Raw genomic sequence first — 20,521 nt, 5'->3', positions numbered from 1 at the left:
AAAAAAAAACAAAAACAAAAAAACAAAACAAAACAAAACAAAAAAAGGAGACCATTCTCTAAGTTCTGGATACTGCACAATTATGTAAGGAGACACATGCTTCCCATAAGGCAGGTAGCACCTTCAGGTAGGAAGGCTATTCTCCATGGGCCTGTATCTTGTTGTATGCAGTAGAGAACTGGGATAAGAAGAAAGGGAAGGGAAGCATTTGAGAATGATACTATCATTTTTTTTTCATTTGATTTCAACTGACACATGTCCAGCATTTAGATGGAATTTTCTGTAGAACCAATCCCAAACTGCCTCATATCAAAATGTGAATAGCTGACAGAAGGGTGCACTTGGAAAAATAAAACAGGAGACTACATTGAAAATAGATCATAAAATTTTATTTGTGGTTATTTAATCATACACATTTTAAAGTGCACTTGTAGATATCTTGCATTTAATCATAGAGATATGCCACATATTGTCATTTCTCACTTACTCTCTATAGATTCACTTTAAAATGTTCCATAAAGAAGGATTAAATGAACTTGTGATGCTATTTACTTATTATAAAGACAAAGATACAGAAAAATACTTATCAGTATCCAAAATTACACATTTCTCTTTCATTAATTTTGAAATCGTGTGAGTATCAAAGAAAAGCGCCGTCAGACCCGTTCTTCTCATTTTGTATAAGGATCAGATATAATGCTCTTGTTGTTGAATTGTGAAACCTATGGCTCGGTGCTGTGTTATCTAGCCCTTGTTTGAACTTGAATTGCTATCATAATGAAGGTGATGATGAGAAGCAGACTGAGCAGTCTGTGCTCAGTGAAATTGTGGCGTTCACTAGACACCCATCCATCCTAATAGCTTATTTCATTAGGAACACAGCTTTGGTATTCAAATAAAAATGACATGTATTCCATTCCTGGATAGTCTGACACTCGTTTCAGGCATGAGTGGTCAACAGCGTTCTAGTCAGGAACTCATCTCCCTTTCAGTGTCCAGCACTAAAGAGTGAGTTACTTCACCAAAGGGGGACTTAAGAAAACTCAAGAAACCCTCTTCCAGGTTTTGTTCCCCTTGTCATAGTAAATAACGCCTTGACTTTCTTCAATTGTTCTTAATGGAGCTAATTACATGTCCTTAGAAACAGTGTTAAAATTACAGGTAATTTTTAATTACAAAGTGTTTCCTTGGAAACCGTTTCCTGTATACGAACGTGCACTCCATTCCAAAATAGTTCATTTCGCTTACAATTAGAAATCAAAGAGTGAGCACGGCATAGGGCAATTTAGAAATTGTCACGCTAATTGCCATGAAAAAGTTAATTTTTCACAGCCTACAACGGACAGAGCACATCCAATTAACTGGTCCGCAGTTACTCACCAGCTACCTCAGAGAAGAATTATTCCATTTTATGACCATTAATTGGTCACTGGCATTAGACATTGTTTTCCAATTTAGACACTTATTCAGAAATTATATATGCATAGCTATAAAATTTGTAAAGAACTGATCATAATGATTACAATTGTTATTGTTTTTTAAGATCAGCCTACATTGGTAATATCAAAGTTCACAGCAGCTGTCTTATAGATCACCTTAACACACCGGCTTCACGGCTAATGGCAGGCCTCTCTTTGGTTCATAAGGTGTTGCCCTGGAAACCATCCTGATACAGTCCATAATAGGGCAGACGCTGAGGCAGAGAGTACAGCCTGTACATGTGTCGCTAACAGTAGGCAGGTGAGTTTCTGGATCGAACTGTATAGCCTGCAAATAGAAACCAAGAGAGTTGAGCCACTGTCCACCAATGTCAGGAATGTCTCCATTTTAGCATCTGCATCTCTGTCCCAGTCACAGAGATTACCACGCAATACACCACACACCACACTGATGCAATGACAGCAACAGCTGAGCTGACAGGAGAAACAGAAACAGATGAAACTCCCTTAAATTAGAAATGCAGTGTTTACAGTTCATTAGAGGCTTTTCCTTCCACGTGTGAGGAAACAGTTTGAGATCCAGCACGTCTGCTCTCTCCACCAGTGGAGCACTCAGGTTTTGCCAATCTGACCAGGTTGGGGCAGCTAGTGCCTGCCAATATTGGATGCTTTCAGACAGACACACACACTCCCTCACATTCCTTGTTCTTCATGCTGTCGTGTGTGTGTGTGTGTGTGTGTGTGTGTTTGTGTGTGCAGGTGCACATGTATGTGGAGGCACTTGTGTGTGTGAATGTAGAAGCCAGAGGATAACCTCAGTTGTCATTCTCAGGAATGTTATCTGCTTCTTTTGACACAGGGTCTTCCATTGGCCTGGAGCTAACCAATTAGGCTAGGTTGTCTGGCCAGTGAGTCCTAGGGATCCTCTGTCTCAGCCTCCTTGGCTTTGTGGTTTCAAGTCTGTGCATATGGCTGGGCATTTTTACATGTGTTTTAGACATGTGTGCGTGTGTGAGGGATTGAACTCGGGTCCTCGTGATCTCAAGACAAGTGCCTTACCGATTGAGGCACCCTCCCAACACACTTTATGCATCCCTTTATGCTGAGAAGGATAATGCCAGGGGAGACAGTGAGTGTACTTCAAATAATGCATGTGATTATAAAATAGAGAACAGTAGAAAAATATCAGTCCCACAGTCAGCTCTGAGTTTTGAGCACTTGCAATTTGATTTTAAGCATTATCATACCACAATAGGACAAAATGTAGAAGGGTCAGGCAGGATAGCTCTTGTCCCATTCTGGCCTGACATCTCACAGCTGTGAGACATTGGACCAGTCCTCTAGCCCTGACTCTGCTCAGAATTTTGACAAATTTTATAATTTTCTTCTTCCCTCCCTCCCTCCCTTCCTTCCTCCCTTTCTCCCTTCCTTCTTCCCTCCCTCTCTCCTTCCCTCCACCTATCCTTCCCTCCCTATCTCTTTAGACCCTTCCCTCCCTCCTTCCCTCCTTTTTCTCCCCCTTCTTCCCTCCATCATTACCCTTCCACTCCTTTTCCTCTCTTCCTACTCCCTTGCCTTCCTTCTCTCTTTCATGCATTTTCTCTTCATGAAGTTTTACAAAAAAATAAAAGAAAAAATACACTAAATGTGAAATGAGGATTGCGAAGGTTTAAGTTGACATGGCAACTTGGCCATTGTAGGCATGGAAACAATGGAGATGCTGTGGCAGTCCTCAGGGGCAGGTTGCTATGGGATGGGGGGAGTGGAGGAGGAAAGGGGTCCTCCCTGGACCTCCCTGGAGCCTCGCTGCTGTCTCACTTGCAGAAGTTCAGTCATACTTTGGAATGACAAAGTAGGGCTTGTGGGAGAGTAACAAGGGAAGCAAGGTCCTACTCCCCACACCTCCTGAGGCCAGCCTACAAGCCCACATAAAGGTAACTTCATGATTATTATTGCCTTTTGAACTTGATTCTTGTATTAGAATCTAATTTAATGTGGTCAATCCTTGTTGTCAACAAGCGATCAGGTCACAGTCCCTGTGAATTCTCAAAGCCTGTGTGCTCAAGTTTCTGATGAGTGTTGCACAGACCCTATGCTCACCTTTCCTATATATTTTAAGTAAGCTTCAGATGATGTGTAGTGCTAACACAATGCCAGTGGTAATCAAATGCAAAGTTGATGTTTATCTTTGACTCCATTCAAACTAGTGAGGTATCCATGTTACACATAGAGAATTTTTACACAGTTTTCAGACGAGTGTTTTCTCTATAGTTTTTACATTTATTTCGTTTGTATGTTTATGTATGTGTGGGGTGCATAGCTTACACTAGAATTGTGTATTAAGATGGAACATAGTTCGTTCTATCTATCTATCTATCTATCTATCTATCTATCTATCTATCTATCTATCTATCTGAGACAGGCTCTCACTATGTAGTCCTGGTTGAGTAAATGACCTGGAAATAAACATGTAGACCACATTAGCCTTGAATTCACAGAAATCTGCCTGTATCTACCTCCAATGCAGGGATTAAAAGTATGTACCACCATGCTCAGCCAAAGGGAGAGACGTTTAAAAATAGAAAAATAGCATTTGTAAGATTGCTTGGTGAGTAAAGCATTTGCTTCAGACCTAATGACCTGCGTATAATCCCTGAATCTCAGATGGTGGAAGGAGAAAGGCATTGTCTTCCAACCTACACAATTCTACTGTAAGCTATGCACCCCACACATACACACACAAACTAAATACGTGTAAAAAATATAGAGAAAACACTTGTCTGAAAACTGTGTAAAAATTCCCTATGTGTAACATGGATATCCCACTAGTTAGAATGGAGCAATGATCTATACCTTAAAGGGGGGGGCATTTTATTATTTATCTAAAAATTACATTGTTCATTTTAGAAGATTTTATTGTATACTTACTTATGGTTTGAACATTTTTTAAATAAAAATCAGTATATTATACAGTGCTAACAATTGTTTGTAGGTTCAAATAACAAGTCTTGATGAAAAAAAATGTATTTTAAAGGTTTCCAATCCTTTTGATTTGTGTCCTTTATTCCATCCATTTGGAAAGCCCACCAAGTTGAGGTCACAGTTGTGTCAATGCTGTTAGAGACAGTGCACAAGCTGGTGGATGAAGCCATAGCTAAAGTCACAGAGAAATGGCTGGGATGTATTCTGCCAACCCTGGGGGAGAGTAATCCTTAATCTGCCCTTGCTGTCTTGTGGCATGCTCTCGGTCGAGGCAGAGAACAGACAGACCCGTGCTCACTTCTAGTGGCAGATAAGCCAAAAAAATCTGTCTTTTCTAGCCATGATGAAATTCATAAGACCAACATCTACAAGTCTTTGGAGTGAGAACGTTTCTTTTCTTTTTCTTTTATAAATTACTGCTGTAAAAACCCAATCAATACTGAATGGAGGAGAATCCTCTGTAGGCTGAAGGCATCAGGCCCTTTAAGGAGCTTGGTGATAAATGACAGTTCTGCTCCCAGCAGTCAGTTACCAGATCATAACCTTTCCTAATGTACATTATTTTGCATGAATTTCTGTTTTCACTTAAATTTCCTCCCCAGGTTCATGGGCGATGAAATGATATTAAAATAATGCTGTGCACTGAAAGGTGGCTATATTAGTTATTTTTCTTATCCGTGAACCACATGCCTGACAAAAAGCAACTCAAGGAAGGAAAGGAGGGCTTATTTTGGGTCACCGTTCTGAAGTCTGAGTTCAACACTTTGGGGAAAGGGTGGCAGCAGCCGACGGCCATCATGGGGAACCTGCTCAATGTGGGTGGATCAGAAAGCAGAGAAAAATGCTAACAGTGTTCATTCATTCTCCCATTTTTATTCAGTAGGAAATCCCAGCACAGGGGATAGTGCTTCTGAAAATAAAGGGTTTATCTTGTCCAAAGAGATGGCACAGACTTTAAGTGTGCTTGCTGCATTTACACAGGACCCAAGTTTGGCTACTCATTTCCACATTGGGAAGGTCACAACCATTCAGTCCCAGTGGATCTGAACAGTTCATGCACACTGATAGGATATGCTCCTACTGACACACGTAAAATATACAAGTAAATATGGAAAAATAAAAATAAAAAGGCACACCAGTCCTTAGGACCTGTGATGTGGATACATTTTTGGCATGTGTGGTTTGACTTTTACATTTAGCAACAGAAGATACTGTCCACCCCTAAAGGAGAACCATGCCTCCCCAAAGCATCTGAATTACAGCAGGGTTCCTACCTGGTAGCCAGAGTCATTACAGGTCATGTAACACTTGCCGCAGTTGATACACATTTCCTCATCGATCAGGGCCACAACTTGCTCCATGATGTTCAGCTCACCAAACGTTCCCAGGTACTGCAGTGATTTTCCAATTACATCCTAGAAAACGGACAGTGAATTAGTCACAATGCTCAACTTAAAACAATTCCTTAATAACTACTACCTGCCCATGTTTCCCCAATTTGACCTCACACTGTATTGTGTTTATTTACAAGGCTTCGAGTATCACAGTTCTCACAGAAACACTTTCTGTGAGTGACACTTAGCTCTCTTGGTTTGAGGGGTGGGTAATATGCACACTCAGCTTAGAAATATAAGGCCACTGACTGTGGAAATGTCTCAGTGGCTAAAATGCCTGGCTGAAAAACTGAGGAGCAGAGTTTGCATTCCTAATATTCACATAAAACCCACAAAATATATTAAGTAAAAAGCCATCGAGGAATAAAACCTAATATCTGTCTTGGGATTCCATATAAATGAGTGCAGGCACCTGCACATATGCATCGGCACACAGAATATTCAAGCACACACACATGCAAGAAACAAACACACACATACCACACACACACACACACACACACACACAGAGAGAGAGAGAGAGAGAGAGAGAGAGAGAGAGAGAGAGAGAGGTACAATTATAAGACTTAAGTTAACTGAACTCAATTGCTTTTCTGCTGGGCAGCCTATATCAGCACTTTGTATACAGACATTAAAATAATTCTTGTAGGTTTTTGTACTTAAATTCTAGAGCGTGCATTTGGAAGGATCTAAAAGTATTGTAAATGGGACAAAAGGCACCACGTTTACATCAGTGACTTCATTTCGCTGGGGATGAGGGAAAGGAAAACAAGAGCGCATCCCATCTTTGTCGCGTTTTTTGATTCTGTGACTTTCATTTGAAAGGTGCGCTGATAGCTCACTCACCTGCTATGTCTGGAAGAATATATTTCTTTATTGAGGAATTCTAATTTATGCTAATTAATTAGGTTGATCTAGGTTAAATTGGATGCTTTTTCACTCTGAAGGAACGAGCTACTGCTCCATTCACCACTGAAAATCTTTCATGCGGTTACACATAGCTTTGTTTCTTATATTAATTGAGATTAAGCCTAATATGGGAAGCACAGAGGGTGTTTCTTCAACACTAGGAAGCACTTTGTTTCAGCAAACAAAGCAGAGGAATGTAACAATGTTTGTCAAATTAGTGTGCTGTCAAGGTTTTCTGCTTTTGTTTTTAACCTTTAGAGTGAGAATGGTTTGTCTGAATTCAAAGACTATGTTCAAAGAGGCCAGCTCTTGCTCAGAATCCTGGTTCTACATTGTCTTGGTTATATTATTTTCTGCCCTCTTTCTGTGTGGTATGATGTCCAGTCTTGATTGTCAACCTGATCTACCTTAGAAGAATTGCAGAATTACTAGATTGGTCTGTGGCCACATCTGTCGGGACATTTTCTTAGTTGCTAATTGATAGACATGGACCCAGCTCACAGTGGGAGGTACCATCCCCGGGTAGGTGGACCTAGATTGTTTAATAAAGTTAGCTAAATGAGGTATGAGGCACAATGGTGTTTCTTCCTAGTTTCTGCTTTAGCTCCTGCCTCCTGGTTCTTGCCTTGAGCTCCTGCTCTAGTTTCCCTTGGTTGTGAGTTGAAATTAACCCTTTCCTCTCCCAAGTTGCTTTTAGTGATGTTTTGCTAGAGCAACAACAACAATAACAACAACACAGCAAACTGGAATGCTCAGGACACTTGAGCACTAAATGATTACTATAAACTTTCAAATGGGGACATTGTCCAAATTATCCTAACACTTTCTTTATATACTCTCAAGCCCTAAGATGAGAGAAAGCTTCATTCTTGCCTGCCCACTTTCTTTATAGGGTGCCACAGCTGAAGGTGTAATTTCAGCTGCATTGGAGTGTGTTTGCAGAGGGACCCTTGCCACCCAGTTCTGATCTGTTCTCACCAATAAAAGGTGCATCTCCAGTTGTGTAGTGAAGATTACTACCAGTAATAAGAACTGTAAGTTCCTTGCCCACTGTATTTGTAAAGACCCAAAACTATAGCGTCTTTCAACTTTCCTTGACATTATGAATAGCATCAGGATTTTGTTTTTTAATGAGGGAGACTTAGAATTTACCTCATTTCTCCCCTTTCTAATGGCATCTGTTGTTGTATTTCCCAAGGGATCTTTTTGAATCCTCTTCTGCATCCACAACCATTTTCAAGTTGACTTATTAACACTCCCAATCATCTTTCTCATTCTATATGGCTTTCAAAGAGAGCTCAGATGTCTCTACTTCATGAGAATTTCCTCAATCCTTCTGTCTCCCCCCCTAACAAAATGGAAAAATGTACTCTTTCTCCAGTCTCTTCCTTCCATCCTTTCTCCCCATGCGCTCTCCTTCTGCTCTATCCTCCACCTCCACACTCTCTGCCTTCTTTCTCTCTTCCTTTGCATGTTCTGGAATAGTTTATCCATTTTGTAGAGACTGATGATAAGAGACAATGTTTGGATTCTCCTACACTGCAGGCTGGTGCCTTAATTTAAAATCATTTTCTTATTTAAGCCTCATACATTTTGGAGATGATGTGGTGACTGTGATTTAGGACATGGAATCAAGTAGACAATGAAATCGACTCTCAGACAACCGCTGCCAGACTCCAAATGCAGTGATCATATGCACCCTGCTATTCTGACTTGCTTGTTCCTTTCAAGTAAATCCTACCTCACATTGCAAATATAATTTTAAGTCTTGATTCTTATGTTTTATCTTAAAGCAGAGCTTTATTCATCCTTGAATCAAGGACAGTATATCTTGTTTCTGCAGATCATTAAAGCATAACGGATGCTCAGATATTTGTTAAATAAACATATCTTTTGTATATCTATGCCTAGACTTATAACAGTGATTGCAAAGTAATAAAAGGTCTAGTAGATATTTTAATTAATTTGGGCATTGCAAATGCAAAAGATAATCAAGGAAACTCGAGCAGTTTAATATTTTCTAATATTTCAAGATAGTAAATGCATGAGCTTTCTATCTGGCTGTGAAAGACTATTTATGTGTAATAGGAACTAACTTTTTAAATTCATATAAATCAGTCAAAACATCTCTTGTGCAGATAGTCTGATCATTATTAGAGAAATCACTAGTTAAAATCCTCAACTAATAAAACTCCCAGATTTTTTTTTCAGGAGAAACATATATCCCCAAGGGATTTTATTATAAAAAGCAAATTTATCCTGTCTTTATATTAAATATGCCTTTTTGCTCTCTGTTTTGAGATTTGCAGCTTTCATTTAAAACATTATTTAATATGAAACAAGACAGAATAAGTTTATTGGAGCCTTTACACATTATTAGCACAGGGGTTAGAAATGTACTCATTATGGTTCTTTAAGCATACCATGTGCATTTTTAATCTAGAAGACGATAAAAGAATAGTATCTGAAATCATTTTTGGAGTATCAAAATAAAAAAAAAGAAGAATGATCATCCTTTGTGGCTAAAAATGTAAACATTTGTTGAAAACCCACCATCTCCAACTATATGAGATGGAGATTTTTGGCCATGTCTTGAAATTTGTACTTTGCATAAAGATGTGGCTAACCAGTCAGGCATTTGTGTTTCAGGTGGTACCCTGTAGACATACATTTGCAGAGTTTGAGGGGGGCTACATTTATTATTCCATACAGTGTGTGCATATATAAAGTTTGAGAAATCTGGGTAACCATTCCTGCTTACTAGAAAAGCTTATGTGTGGAGACTATCACAATGGATCTTTTAGATTATACTTCCACATTTGACTTGACTTGGGCATATGTGTTTGTGTGTGTGTGTGTGTGTGTGTGTGTGTACACTCAAAGTTGACATCAAGTGCCTATCTCAATCACTTCCAATCATGTGCATTGAGGCAGGCTTTCTTACTAATTTCAGTTACTCTGGCTAGGTGACTCACTACAAGGACTCCCTGTCCCTGCTTCCCATGTTCTAGATTAGAGATGGGCCTCTGAGTCCACCTGGATTTTCAGTGGTTTCTTGGAAACCAAACTCTGGTCCTCATGCTTGTGTAACAGGGACTTTGCTCAGTGAGCATTCTCCCTTGGTGGCATATGTGGTTTTAATGTAAGTGCTCATAGTTGGTGAAATGGCCTATATTATTCTATAACTATAGCCAAATTTAGGGTAATCAAAATATTTTTGCAAGATGGGTCAGACATTATTTCTATTTGATATACATTTTAAGGCCAAGGATTACATCTCTAGAGGGACTTGATCCAGTGTCTGAGGTCTTACACTTTCCTCATTATGAGCAATATAAACTTATTAGTTTTGACTTAATTTTAGTGCCAACTGAAGTACCTGCAGATTGTGATTGTTATCTGGCACATTAACTGCACTTCTGCCTTTGGGTCTTCATAGTTGATTAGCATATTTCCTACAATTCCTGTAAATATGTGCCCTTCAAAATCCAGGACCAATGATAGCATGCTGTGGGAAATCACTATGACTTCTAACCTGTGATTTAAATCATTTGGGTTTAGCTGCTTAATTTCTTTCCTGTGTCCTCATCTACACCCCTATCAAGGCTTCGTGTTCTTATCTTGTCACTCCTTGCTTTATAAACCTATCAGGAGAGGAAATGAGATCATTTGATTTTTTTTTTCTCACCGAATTTATGCTGATTGTTAATAACTTTGTCCTCATAAAAGCTCGGTGTCAAATTTAGTAATCTTCGTGTGGTTCCTCTGGGACTGGTTCTGAGCATCTGGTCTGGTTGTTTTTCCCTGTACTACAGTAAGATCATCTACGTCATTATATTTATTCCTTTCTTCTCCTCTCCTTTGCTTCCCCTCCCTTCCTTCCCATGGCTCTCTTCTGGTCATTTTGAGATGTGGTTTCAGTCTGTAAACTAGGTTACCTTGGAACATACTGTGTAACTCAGGCTGGCCTTGATGCTGCAGCAATCAATCCCCCTGCCTCAGTCTACCTAATGCTGGGATCATAAGTGTGAGCTGCCATGCCCAGTTTGCCTTTTCTATATTAGAAGAACTCAGATCAATATTGATGTTTCATCAACTGGCACAGGGTTCTCAAAGACAAGTGCTCTCAATGTATAACAGTCAATGTATAACAGTCAAGGTAATATTGGTATCCTGCATAGCTCTCTGAGCTAGGAGGCAAGCAGAAAGCACTGAGAATTTGAACGTAGTAGACTCTGGTTAGTGAGAGAAAAGCTGCATAAGCTGGGATGGGGGTGACAAAAAAAACAGTGATTCAGAAAAACAAACACTAGACTGGCCAGAAGAGCCAAGAGGAACAACGTGGCCAGGGGCAGACTAGAAGCAGGTGCGGGCAGTGAGAGAGTGTGGTGGCAGAGAAAGCAGTCAATGAGAGACACATGGCCAAGGGGTTAGCATCTGAGGCTCTAATCACAGTATCCTTCCCTGTGGGGTGGGCTCAGGCTTGAAATGGCAAGTTGCATATGTTTGGGCGTTCCCTTGTATAAATGAAGTCGTATCCTTTTATAGTACCTATCTTAGACTCTCAAATCTGTTTTTCCTCCTCCGTTTCAATTCTGAGAACACTCTATGTCAGGATGCAAGGGAGGATAATAGGAACGGAGCAGTTTTTCTTTCTAATTGTGATTTAACAATACACCATCTGTGTGAAGGAGTGGGTGTATTTTTTTTTCTTTTTGACTTTTAATAGACAAAAATACATTCCTATTTTACCTAATATTTTTCTCCAAATTCAAATCACTCCAGTGAGCCTTGTCTGAAGCTTATTGTTCCCCCTTTCTGTTTATCATTCATAAGAGCTTTTCTCACAGGACCACTGACCATTAAGTTATCTAAATGCTGAACCTTACCCTTCTTATTCCAAGGGAAACACGTAGTAATTATGTTCCCAAATTCTGATTGAAAGCTTCTCATCTGTGCTCCATATTTAGGCTAGAGACCCAATGCCTCAATTGTGACAAAGTATCTTGCAAAAACACCACAAGGAAGGAAAGGTTTATTTTGGCTACCATTCCAAGAATAGAGTCCACCACAGTCGGGAAGTCTTGGAGGTAGAAGCCCAAGGCTTCCGACGTCACACTGTTCCCATTGTCAGTGTGGTGATTTGAATGTGCTTGGCCCAGGGAGTGACACTATTAGGAGGTGTGGCCTTGTTGGAGGTGGTGTATCTTTGTTTAAGGAAGTGGGTTACTGTAGGGTGGATGTTGAGACCCTGTCTGAGGACGGTCTCTGCTCCTGGCTTCCTTTAGATGACAATGTAGAACTTTCGGGTCCTCGAGCACTGTGCTTGCCTGGATGCTGCCTTTTCTTCCTGGCATGATAATAATGGCCTGAAACTCTGAGCCTGTAGGCCAGCTCCAATGAAGTGTTGTCCTTCTAAGCGTTGTCTTGGTCATGGTAATGGAAACTCTAACTAAGACAGTTAGGAAGCAGAGAGAAGTGAATGCTATGCTCAGCCTGCTTTCTCCTTATTTAGCCTATAGAATGATGCCTCCCATTTAGGATGGGCCTTCTTGCCTCAATTCTGATAACCCAATATAGGTTATCTCTCATAGATATACTCAGAAGTTAGTTTCCCTGGTGATTCTAAAGCTCACCAACTTGACAATTAAGATTACCGGTCACACTGAACAACGGGGTAGCATTCATAACATCTCTAAACTTCCTGAAATAGATTTACTGAAGGGGGGTACACATATACCTACATAGAGACTTTCCTTCTTGTCACCCATAACCCCTCCAAGGTCATATGAATGGCTACATCCTTCACATCCCTTCAGGTGCCATTTCCTTTAAACACAAGCTTTTAACAAGGAGTCAAAACTAAGCCTGCCTAGCAGTCTTCTTTTGTGAGGTGTTATTCCTAATGACAAAGGTTACTCAACTCTTTTTCAGGTGGTTTTTCTTCAGTGGAGTGGGATTTCCATCTAAAGTCTGTAAAGACTTACAGGGTTGCTCTATCTTGCCCATCCCAATTAGCCATCTGGTTATAATGCCTCTGATGTCATCCTGAGGGGACATTCTGATTCTTCTCTCACTTCAGTGTCTGTCAGCTGGCTACTTCTCACACCACCTTCAGCCTTGTGGATTTCCATGCATGCACATATCTGGAATATACTGCTCCTTCCCTCTGTCCACTGATGGGACCTCTTCATTCTAAGCAACATGATTTCTTTTTCTATTGCTGTATTCTGTTCAAGCCAGGGACCACACATCAATAAATCCCCACATGACTCAAGAGATTATTTTTATAACCAAATTCTGCTCAGCTTTTAAAGTTCAACATGATAGATTTTCAACTGCTATTTATTGGTCCATAGACAACTGAGAATATGAAGGCTGCCCCAGCCTGCTTCTTCGGATTCTTCTGGAAATTGCTGGGCAAGACTCCCTTATTTTTCTTTCTGTGCAGGCCCCTTTGTGCTCTGTAAGTATCTAATATGGTCTTACAGTTTTATCCAACTGCTTTTCTCCTTCCTTTCACAATTCAATTGAAATAATAAAGCACTCGATCAGGCTGACTGGTCTCCTGCCAACATTGCCTTGCCAGTCTTATGAGATGCCGTCTATCTCCTCCTCCAAGCAGCAGGAAGACATGATGAAAACATCACTAGTGCCCCTAAACCATTCATTTTCCTACCCAGAAATCCAAAGACGTTAGAGATACATTCCCAGCTTCATAAGGAGAATGAGAATTCATTCTCACATATATCAGCGGAACTGGGGCAAGTTCCGGGACTTCATAAGGCTTGGCAGCCTCTCAACCTCCGTTATCTGCTGCCAGGGAATAAAGCACGTTTCTCATTTTGCTGTGTCACATGTGAGCACTGTCCTGTCACTTATTTTGGGCCAGGGGGCAAAGTCACTCTGGAAGGAGGTACTGCATGCTTTCCCATATGTGGCACTGTGTGTGTGTGTGTGTGTGTGTGTGTGTGTGTGTGTGTGTGTGTGTGCGTGGGTCTGTATATGTGTACCCATGCGCGCTCAGGCATATGACTTTTTCAGATGGTCTCAGATTACCTTATAGGAGCACTTTTGAAGCTACTGTGGAAGGTCACATCTCTTTCTATTCCTTTATCTCATCCTTCTCTTCAGCCTTCTTGTACTGGTTTTGAGACCTGTCCCTGACTCAGACTTATCTTTCTTTTCCCTTTATAGACTCAGTAGTTTTATTATTTAGCCCCATGCATAATAAATGCTATCATTATGAAAGAGAAACCATGATGCAGGGATGACAAAGAGAAGGTCATCTGGATGCTGGAGCATCTCCAGGGTCCTGTTATTCCATAGAGGGGGATCTCAGGTACTCTCAGGCAACCTTCACCTTCCAGATGGTAAAAAGAGACAGGAGGGCATGAAGACTTGAAGTTCTGACCAGAGCATTGCAGTATAGTATTAAGAATGGCCGCTCTTGGTGCCCTAAGTGGGATTCTTACTGGATTAACCTGTCTGTTTCTTTGTTCCCTTAAACTGTATTAAGATTGCTTAAGAAAACAGCTTGAGGAATGACTCAGTGCTTATGGGTAAGCCCTGCTCTTACAGAGCAGCAGAGTTTGGTTCCCAGAACCCAGTACAGGTAGCTCACAACTGTCTATAACTCTGGCTTCAAGATATCTGATGTCCCTTTTTGGCTTCTACAAGCTCCAGTACTCACATGTATTTATCTCTACACACACACACACATACACACACATACACACACACACACACACACACACCACACACACAAAACCATTAGTCTTTTTCTGTTCTATCCTTTTTATATATTCCTGTTTGACAAAAAGAGTTCAATACATTGATATCACCACCTATTGCAACCAGGGATTGTATATGGATTTAAATTCTCATGACTGTGTATTGTCATAAAAGCATTTGGACATTATACTTTGCAAGCATACCGAATATCTTGAAACATTGCCCCCAACCCCATGTAGAACAGTGCCTTAGGACATAGGTTCAGATCTTGGCTCTGATATTGCCTTCCTTGCTGTGTGACCTTGGGCAAATTAGCTAACCTCTCTGTTTTTCAATTATTGAAGCAGTAAAATTGACGGGATACAAGTGTTTCATCTCATCAGGTTATTGAGAGGCTAGGATGAGCTCATTTACAAACATGTTGCAGTGCTTGAAACCTCATAAGACCTCAATAAATATTAGCTTTTATTATTAATTCTCTGCTTAATTAACACTAATTTATTAAACTCTACTTTAAATATCACCATCTCTGTGAAGCTTTCCCCAATTACCCGAGGCAGGACTAATCCCTTTCAGTTGTCTGTGTTCCCAGAGCATTTTGTTCCTATTTGATTGAACTGTAAATAATTTTTAACGTGTCTTTTTCCCTTGCTATACCATGTACTTCCAAAATACAGCCTTCCATCTTTTTAAAATTCATGCTGTATTCCTTCTCCCTAGAAGAATTCCTAGATTACAGTGAGCACATATTGAGTACATGCTACTGATCCATTTCTACAGAGATAGAAACATCCCTGGCCTTAGACCATACTTTGTATTTCTTTGGAATCTCCACCATCTTCACTGTTCTAGAAGATATTCAGTAAACATTTGTTTATAAACTGATCTTGAAACTGCCTATCTGTGGAGCAAGAGACCATTCAGCCATATCAATGGCAACAGAGAGACTAAAAGAACTAAAGAAGAAATCTATTGGACAGGCATGCTGTCCTTTGAAACAATATCGCCATGTTAGAATCAGAGAAGTTGGAGAAGATTAGAATGGAGGCATATGAATGAAAAGCTTGTCCAGGCAAGAGGGGCTCAGATAACATTGTGGGAACATAGGTCTCCTTCAGTGGCAGGTGGGAAAGGGAAATCTTACATTGTGATAACAGAGAGAGTAAACCAGACAGAGTCATGGAGTTCAACCAAGCTCCAGAAGAACCTATAAAGGGACCAGCAGAGGGAAGAAACATACTGAACTAAACCGATGGGCTCAAAGAACATATTAGGCATGAAAATAGACAATCCAGGCCCTCTGTGTGGGGGAGATCAAAGAAAAACAGCATGTCAGAAAGCAAAGGAAGATGGTAGGGGGAACACAGGAAGAAGAATGAAATGGGATGGGAACACAGGGTGAGTTGGGCGCTTGCTAGAAACGAGCAATAAAAAGGACAAAAAAAAATCTGAATTGTAGGTAGGTAGACAGACCAGAACTCTTTGCAGAAACATGGTGGCTGAACAAACACATAGACACCTCATCAGACAGGGGTTTTAAATAATGGGTGAGGGGGTGGAGGGCTTGGATGCAGTTGATAGTAGCCCCAGCTCCCTTAAGTACATTTATTGGGTTTCACACACACACACACACACACACACACACACACACACACACACGCACACACGCACACACGCACGCACGCACGCACGCACGCACCCACGCACGCACCCACGCATGCACGCGCACGCACACGCACACGCACATGCACATGCATGCATACATGCACACAAACACACGCATCTATACACACAGATACACACATATGCACACACACACAGACACACACCGGCACTCACACGCACCCGCACACATCTTCACAAACCTCTGCTTTTAAAAATCCTATAACTGAGGACTTTCAACTTTATCTCCCAGCTACACTCCACATGCTTCCAGTCGCTTCACCATCCTTCTTCCTTCCAAGAGACCTCAGTGGCCCTCAGTGGCCTTCTGTGAGAGACGTCTCCACGTAGGGTCCATATGTTTCCTGTTCTTTCTGAGTTGAAAATTTCTTCCCCTAGATCTCTGTATTGCTCTTCCATCCTCTCAGTTTTGGGGTGTTAATTCAAGTGTAGTTCATGGAGCAAGCATTTCTGAGTAACCTGCCTTGGGATTTCTCGTCTCCTCTTGATCCTACTCTATAGGTCCCTGTGTGTGCCAGCCTGTCTTCAGCAGCTTCCCCTCCCTACAGTGCAGGCTCCGTGAGAGCAAGAGCCTGCTTGCTCTTTGCATGCTATGGTTGTAACAGCACTGTTCTTTGTGGGGGTGGCTGTGGATCAGGGATTACCATGTGACACAATGGGTCTATGATGACCCATTGACTGTTGCTACAGCTAAAAGCTGGAACCCCAATGACTACATAAAACAGACAAAATTAAAGCATGCAAGGTATCCTTTTGTTACCCTCTGGGGACTCTGACCCTGTGGAAAGAACTTGGTTCGTGAGAATCCTTTCCTTCTTGTTTTTGTTTTTCCCATGTCTTCAGGTTCTTCAGGTCATTCTCCAGTTTCTGCAACCATTTCTCATTTGATTCCCCAGGACCCCTTGTTTCCACACAGGATATTAAGTAACGACCAAAGAAAGAACTAGATTGCCCCATCTGTGTCTGGCACACAGTAGGATTTTGGCATGTCACTTCCCCCCTCTTTTATCTCTCTAAGTATGTGCCCCCAAGTTCATCTATTTCAAAATACTCAATGGAAAGTTTGTATTACCCCCCAAAATGACTAAAGTTCAAGAGACAAATTTATTATCTCTAGGACTGCCCTCACAGACACACTCAGAAACATGATTTGCCAATCACTAAGGCATTTCTCAAACCATCTAAGCTGAAGGGCAAACCACTGCATCCAGAAAACTTTCCTTGGCTTCTTTAAATTAGGTCTCTTGAATGATTTTATACATCTTATGTATACATTATACCACAAATAGAATTCTATACCATCTCTGCCTGTCTGTGTTTAATCTGTCTCTGTCTCTATTTCTCTGTCTCTGTCTCTCTGTGTCTCTCTGTCTGTCTCTCTCTGTCTCTCTGTATCTGTATCTGTCTCTCTCTCTCTCCCTCTCATGCTTCATGAGCTTGCTGAGCTTACAAAACATGTCTGCCATAGTCCCCGAGCCTTTGATGCCCAACTCCTGGCACACTCCTTATCACATGGTTGTTCTGAAGTAAAGATTTCCTGGAAAATAAAATGGTTTCAGAATTTGCAGCTTGGTTAGCCTCCAGAGTTTCCTATTTCCCTTCCCATTCTGGAGTCCACTTCAATGGACAAAGTGGAAATATCCCCCTAACCTGATATCTAACCTGTCCATTCTGGTGTTATATTTACTTGTAAGTATCAATTAAGGAAGACACTATACTGAAAAATGTTTCCCACACTATCACATTTTCCTATGGAAGCAAATACTTTCATTGACTACATTTTACAGATTTAGTTTACTGAGGCAAGTTCACAGGGCTTTGACTTAATACCATAGTTTGACCATAGGGACTATGACAGAGTAGTCAAACTTAATGTAGGAAACTCTTCCATTATAATTATGTTCTTCTAAAATCTTATAAACTTTAACTGTTTATAATAAACAGTTAAATCTTACTTCCAATAAAATACTTACATTAAACAACACTTCTAAATCCAAATTCATTCTGTCAAAAAGAAATACCTCTTAGATACAGTTTGAATGCATTCACCCGATGTTATTGTGCTAGAAACTTAACCTTTGAATTTATGTGTCAATGGTACTTCTTGGTGGTTCCATAAGAGGCCATTTAGATTAGATGGGGTCAGGAGAATGGGGCTTCCTGATGGCATTAGAGTCCTTATTAGATGATGAAGCCCAAGTCTGAGCCATGTGATGCTGCAGTGAGAAAACCCTCACCAGATGCCGAAGACATCTTCCCAGCATCTGTTCTTGTGAGCCAAATAAACTTTTATTCTTTATAAATTTCCTAGTCTCAGATATTTTGTAACAGTAAAAAAAAAAACCCTGACTAGAACACACCACTTATCTAACATGGTTTAATACATCACCTGAACTCAATTTACTTGAGAAGGTCATAGCATTGGTACCTCCTCTTACTCTTCTTTTTCCTCCCACCCATCCCTGCTCCTCTTCCTTTCTAGACAAGGTTTTGATATACACATCCTAGACTGACTTGGATTCATCTGAATATATCATCTACAGAATATCCTGGGCTCTTTGCTATTTGATATGGTGGTGGGCATGCAAACTTAAATATGAACTAAAATTGCTCAAAATGAATGCATAAAACACACACACACACACACACACACACACGCACGCACACACACACACACACGAGAGAGAGAGAGAGAGAGAGAGACAGAGAGACAGAGACAGAGAGATTGAATTCGAACAAGAAAAATGTAAGTGAGATTGGTAGATAGACTGGAGAAATAGTTCTGTTGTCCTTATTGGTATTGTGGGCCGAGTCTGAAGGCCCAGTTCTCAGGAGGATCTAAATCACCTTGAGCTGTAGAGGAAAACCATGTCTTTCAAAAGAGGAGGAAGAAACCAACCTTCTCCCCAAATCTTGACTGTGATATTGCTCAAGTTTCACACAGTGCTCTTGATGAGATGGTAGACTAAGCACACGTCAGACCTGGCTCTTATTCCCACAACTTGATAGGAAGCTATGAATCTTTGAAAAAAAAATCAAGCATCCAAGATAAATAAGCTTGAAAGGTATTTGTTTTCATCCAGAATAAATTCGTGAGTCCCAAATAACTAGGCATGTTTTCTCGAGGCTGAACTAAAGAATCCCTCAAATGTAAATTATATTGACAGCCCTGATACAGTTACATAATTCAGTTTTTTTATATGACTAAAAGAGTTCCTGAACTTAATTCTGAATTAAAATACTGGTAGTTAACTATAAGAATACAATGGATTCCACTTATCACTTTAATGCACAAAGTTCCCATGAAGCACGAACCTGGCAGTGACCTAGAAAGTGTGGTGTAAATAAAACTGACGTGGGAAGCCTACATGGAAGGGGGTTATTGTATTATTAGAGCATGGTACATCGAATTTTTAGAAAGTTTCAGAATATTGAAGGTCAAAAAAAAAAAGTCAATGTTACATTTAAGGAGAAAAAAAGCCTTTAAGCCACATTTGAATAGGAAATAAATACACGTATGAATTTGTCTTAATTTTACCTTGATGGCAGGAATAGGCTTTGGGGAGTTAAAGTGCTTTCTCTGGAGAGGTGAGCAAGCTGTGTTTTGATCTTTCTGTCTGATTTTACTCGCTGCTATGATTTTCTTGCGCCGTTCAAGGTAAGGTCCAAAGCTTGGCAGTTTCTAAAGGGAAAAGACAAAAAGTAGAAATCATATTAACCCATAGAAAGAAACAGCATGAGGAGGTCTTTGCACATAAATATCAACAAACAAATGTGTGTTTGAAGAGTGTTTCATATCCCCTGTTAACTAGGTCTTCCTTCCTCCTGTAGTATTAGCCTTCAATGTACCTGATTCCATCTGGCATCTAAAAGAAAACAAGAGAAGAATACTTCCGCCAAGCATTTATGCATTAGATGCATATGTTAATTAAAATTAATTTCTAAGTGGGATGGATTTCACCATGGCAAACCAAATCCACTCACTTAAAATAATTGCTATTAAGGAGACCATTTGTTTGGTTTGTACAGACAGAATGTGCAACCTATTGATGCTTTATTTTCCCCTCCGGCAGGTTTTTAGCACTGTATAGACACAGCCGTAGCCCTTGACAAATGCCTCTGTCAATAGCATAGGTGCTTTGCCAAAGTTCTCATCTGTATCTCCATTTTATTGTGTTCAAATTCTTACTGCATCTCTTTAAAGATTGTAACTAATGTTGATTGCAACTTACTGGAATAGTTGAAAAAGCAAAATGGCAAAAATATTGATTCCTCTGCACAGAAAATAAACTTTATTTTGCGTGAAGAAGGCAAAAATAGAAATGAAAGGCAGAGGGCATATCGCAATGCTTAAACAAACTCCATCAGTATTCCGAAGCA

General features: G+C 40.4%; 1 protein-coding gene across 1 annotated transcript in view; it reads right to left on the bottom strand.

Moving 5' to 3' along the window:
- Positions 1 to 367: 367 nt before the first annotated feature.
- The window catches only part of Dpyd (dihydropyrimidine dehydrogenase), an 835,953-nt gene continuing 815,799 nt past the window's right edge, over positions 368 to 20,521 (bottom strand). Inside the window, exons 21-23 of the mRNA XM_031375299.1 lie at positions 19,680 to 19,823; positions 5,696 to 5,836; positions 368 to 1,767 (exon numbers count right to left, since the gene is read on the bottom strand). Coding sequence (XP_031231159.1) covers positions 1,597 to 1,767; positions 5,696 to 5,836; positions 19,680 to 19,823 — 456 coding nt within the window. The 3' untranslated portion in view covers positions 368 to 1,596. The remainder of the gene's footprint in view (positions 1,768 to 5,695; positions 5,837 to 19,679; positions 19,824 to 20,521) is intronic.

Source organism: Mastomys coucha, unplaced genomic scaffold (assembly GCF_008632895.1).
Source record: "Mastomys coucha isolate ucsf_1 unplaced genomic scaffold, UCSF_Mcou_1 pScaffold16, whole genome shotgun sequence".
Classification (NCBI taxonomy): domain Eukaryota; kingdom Metazoa; phylum Chordata; class Mammalia; order Rodentia; family Muridae; genus Mastomys; species Mastomys coucha.
This window is presented reverse-complemented; position numbering and strand designations above follow the sequence as displayed.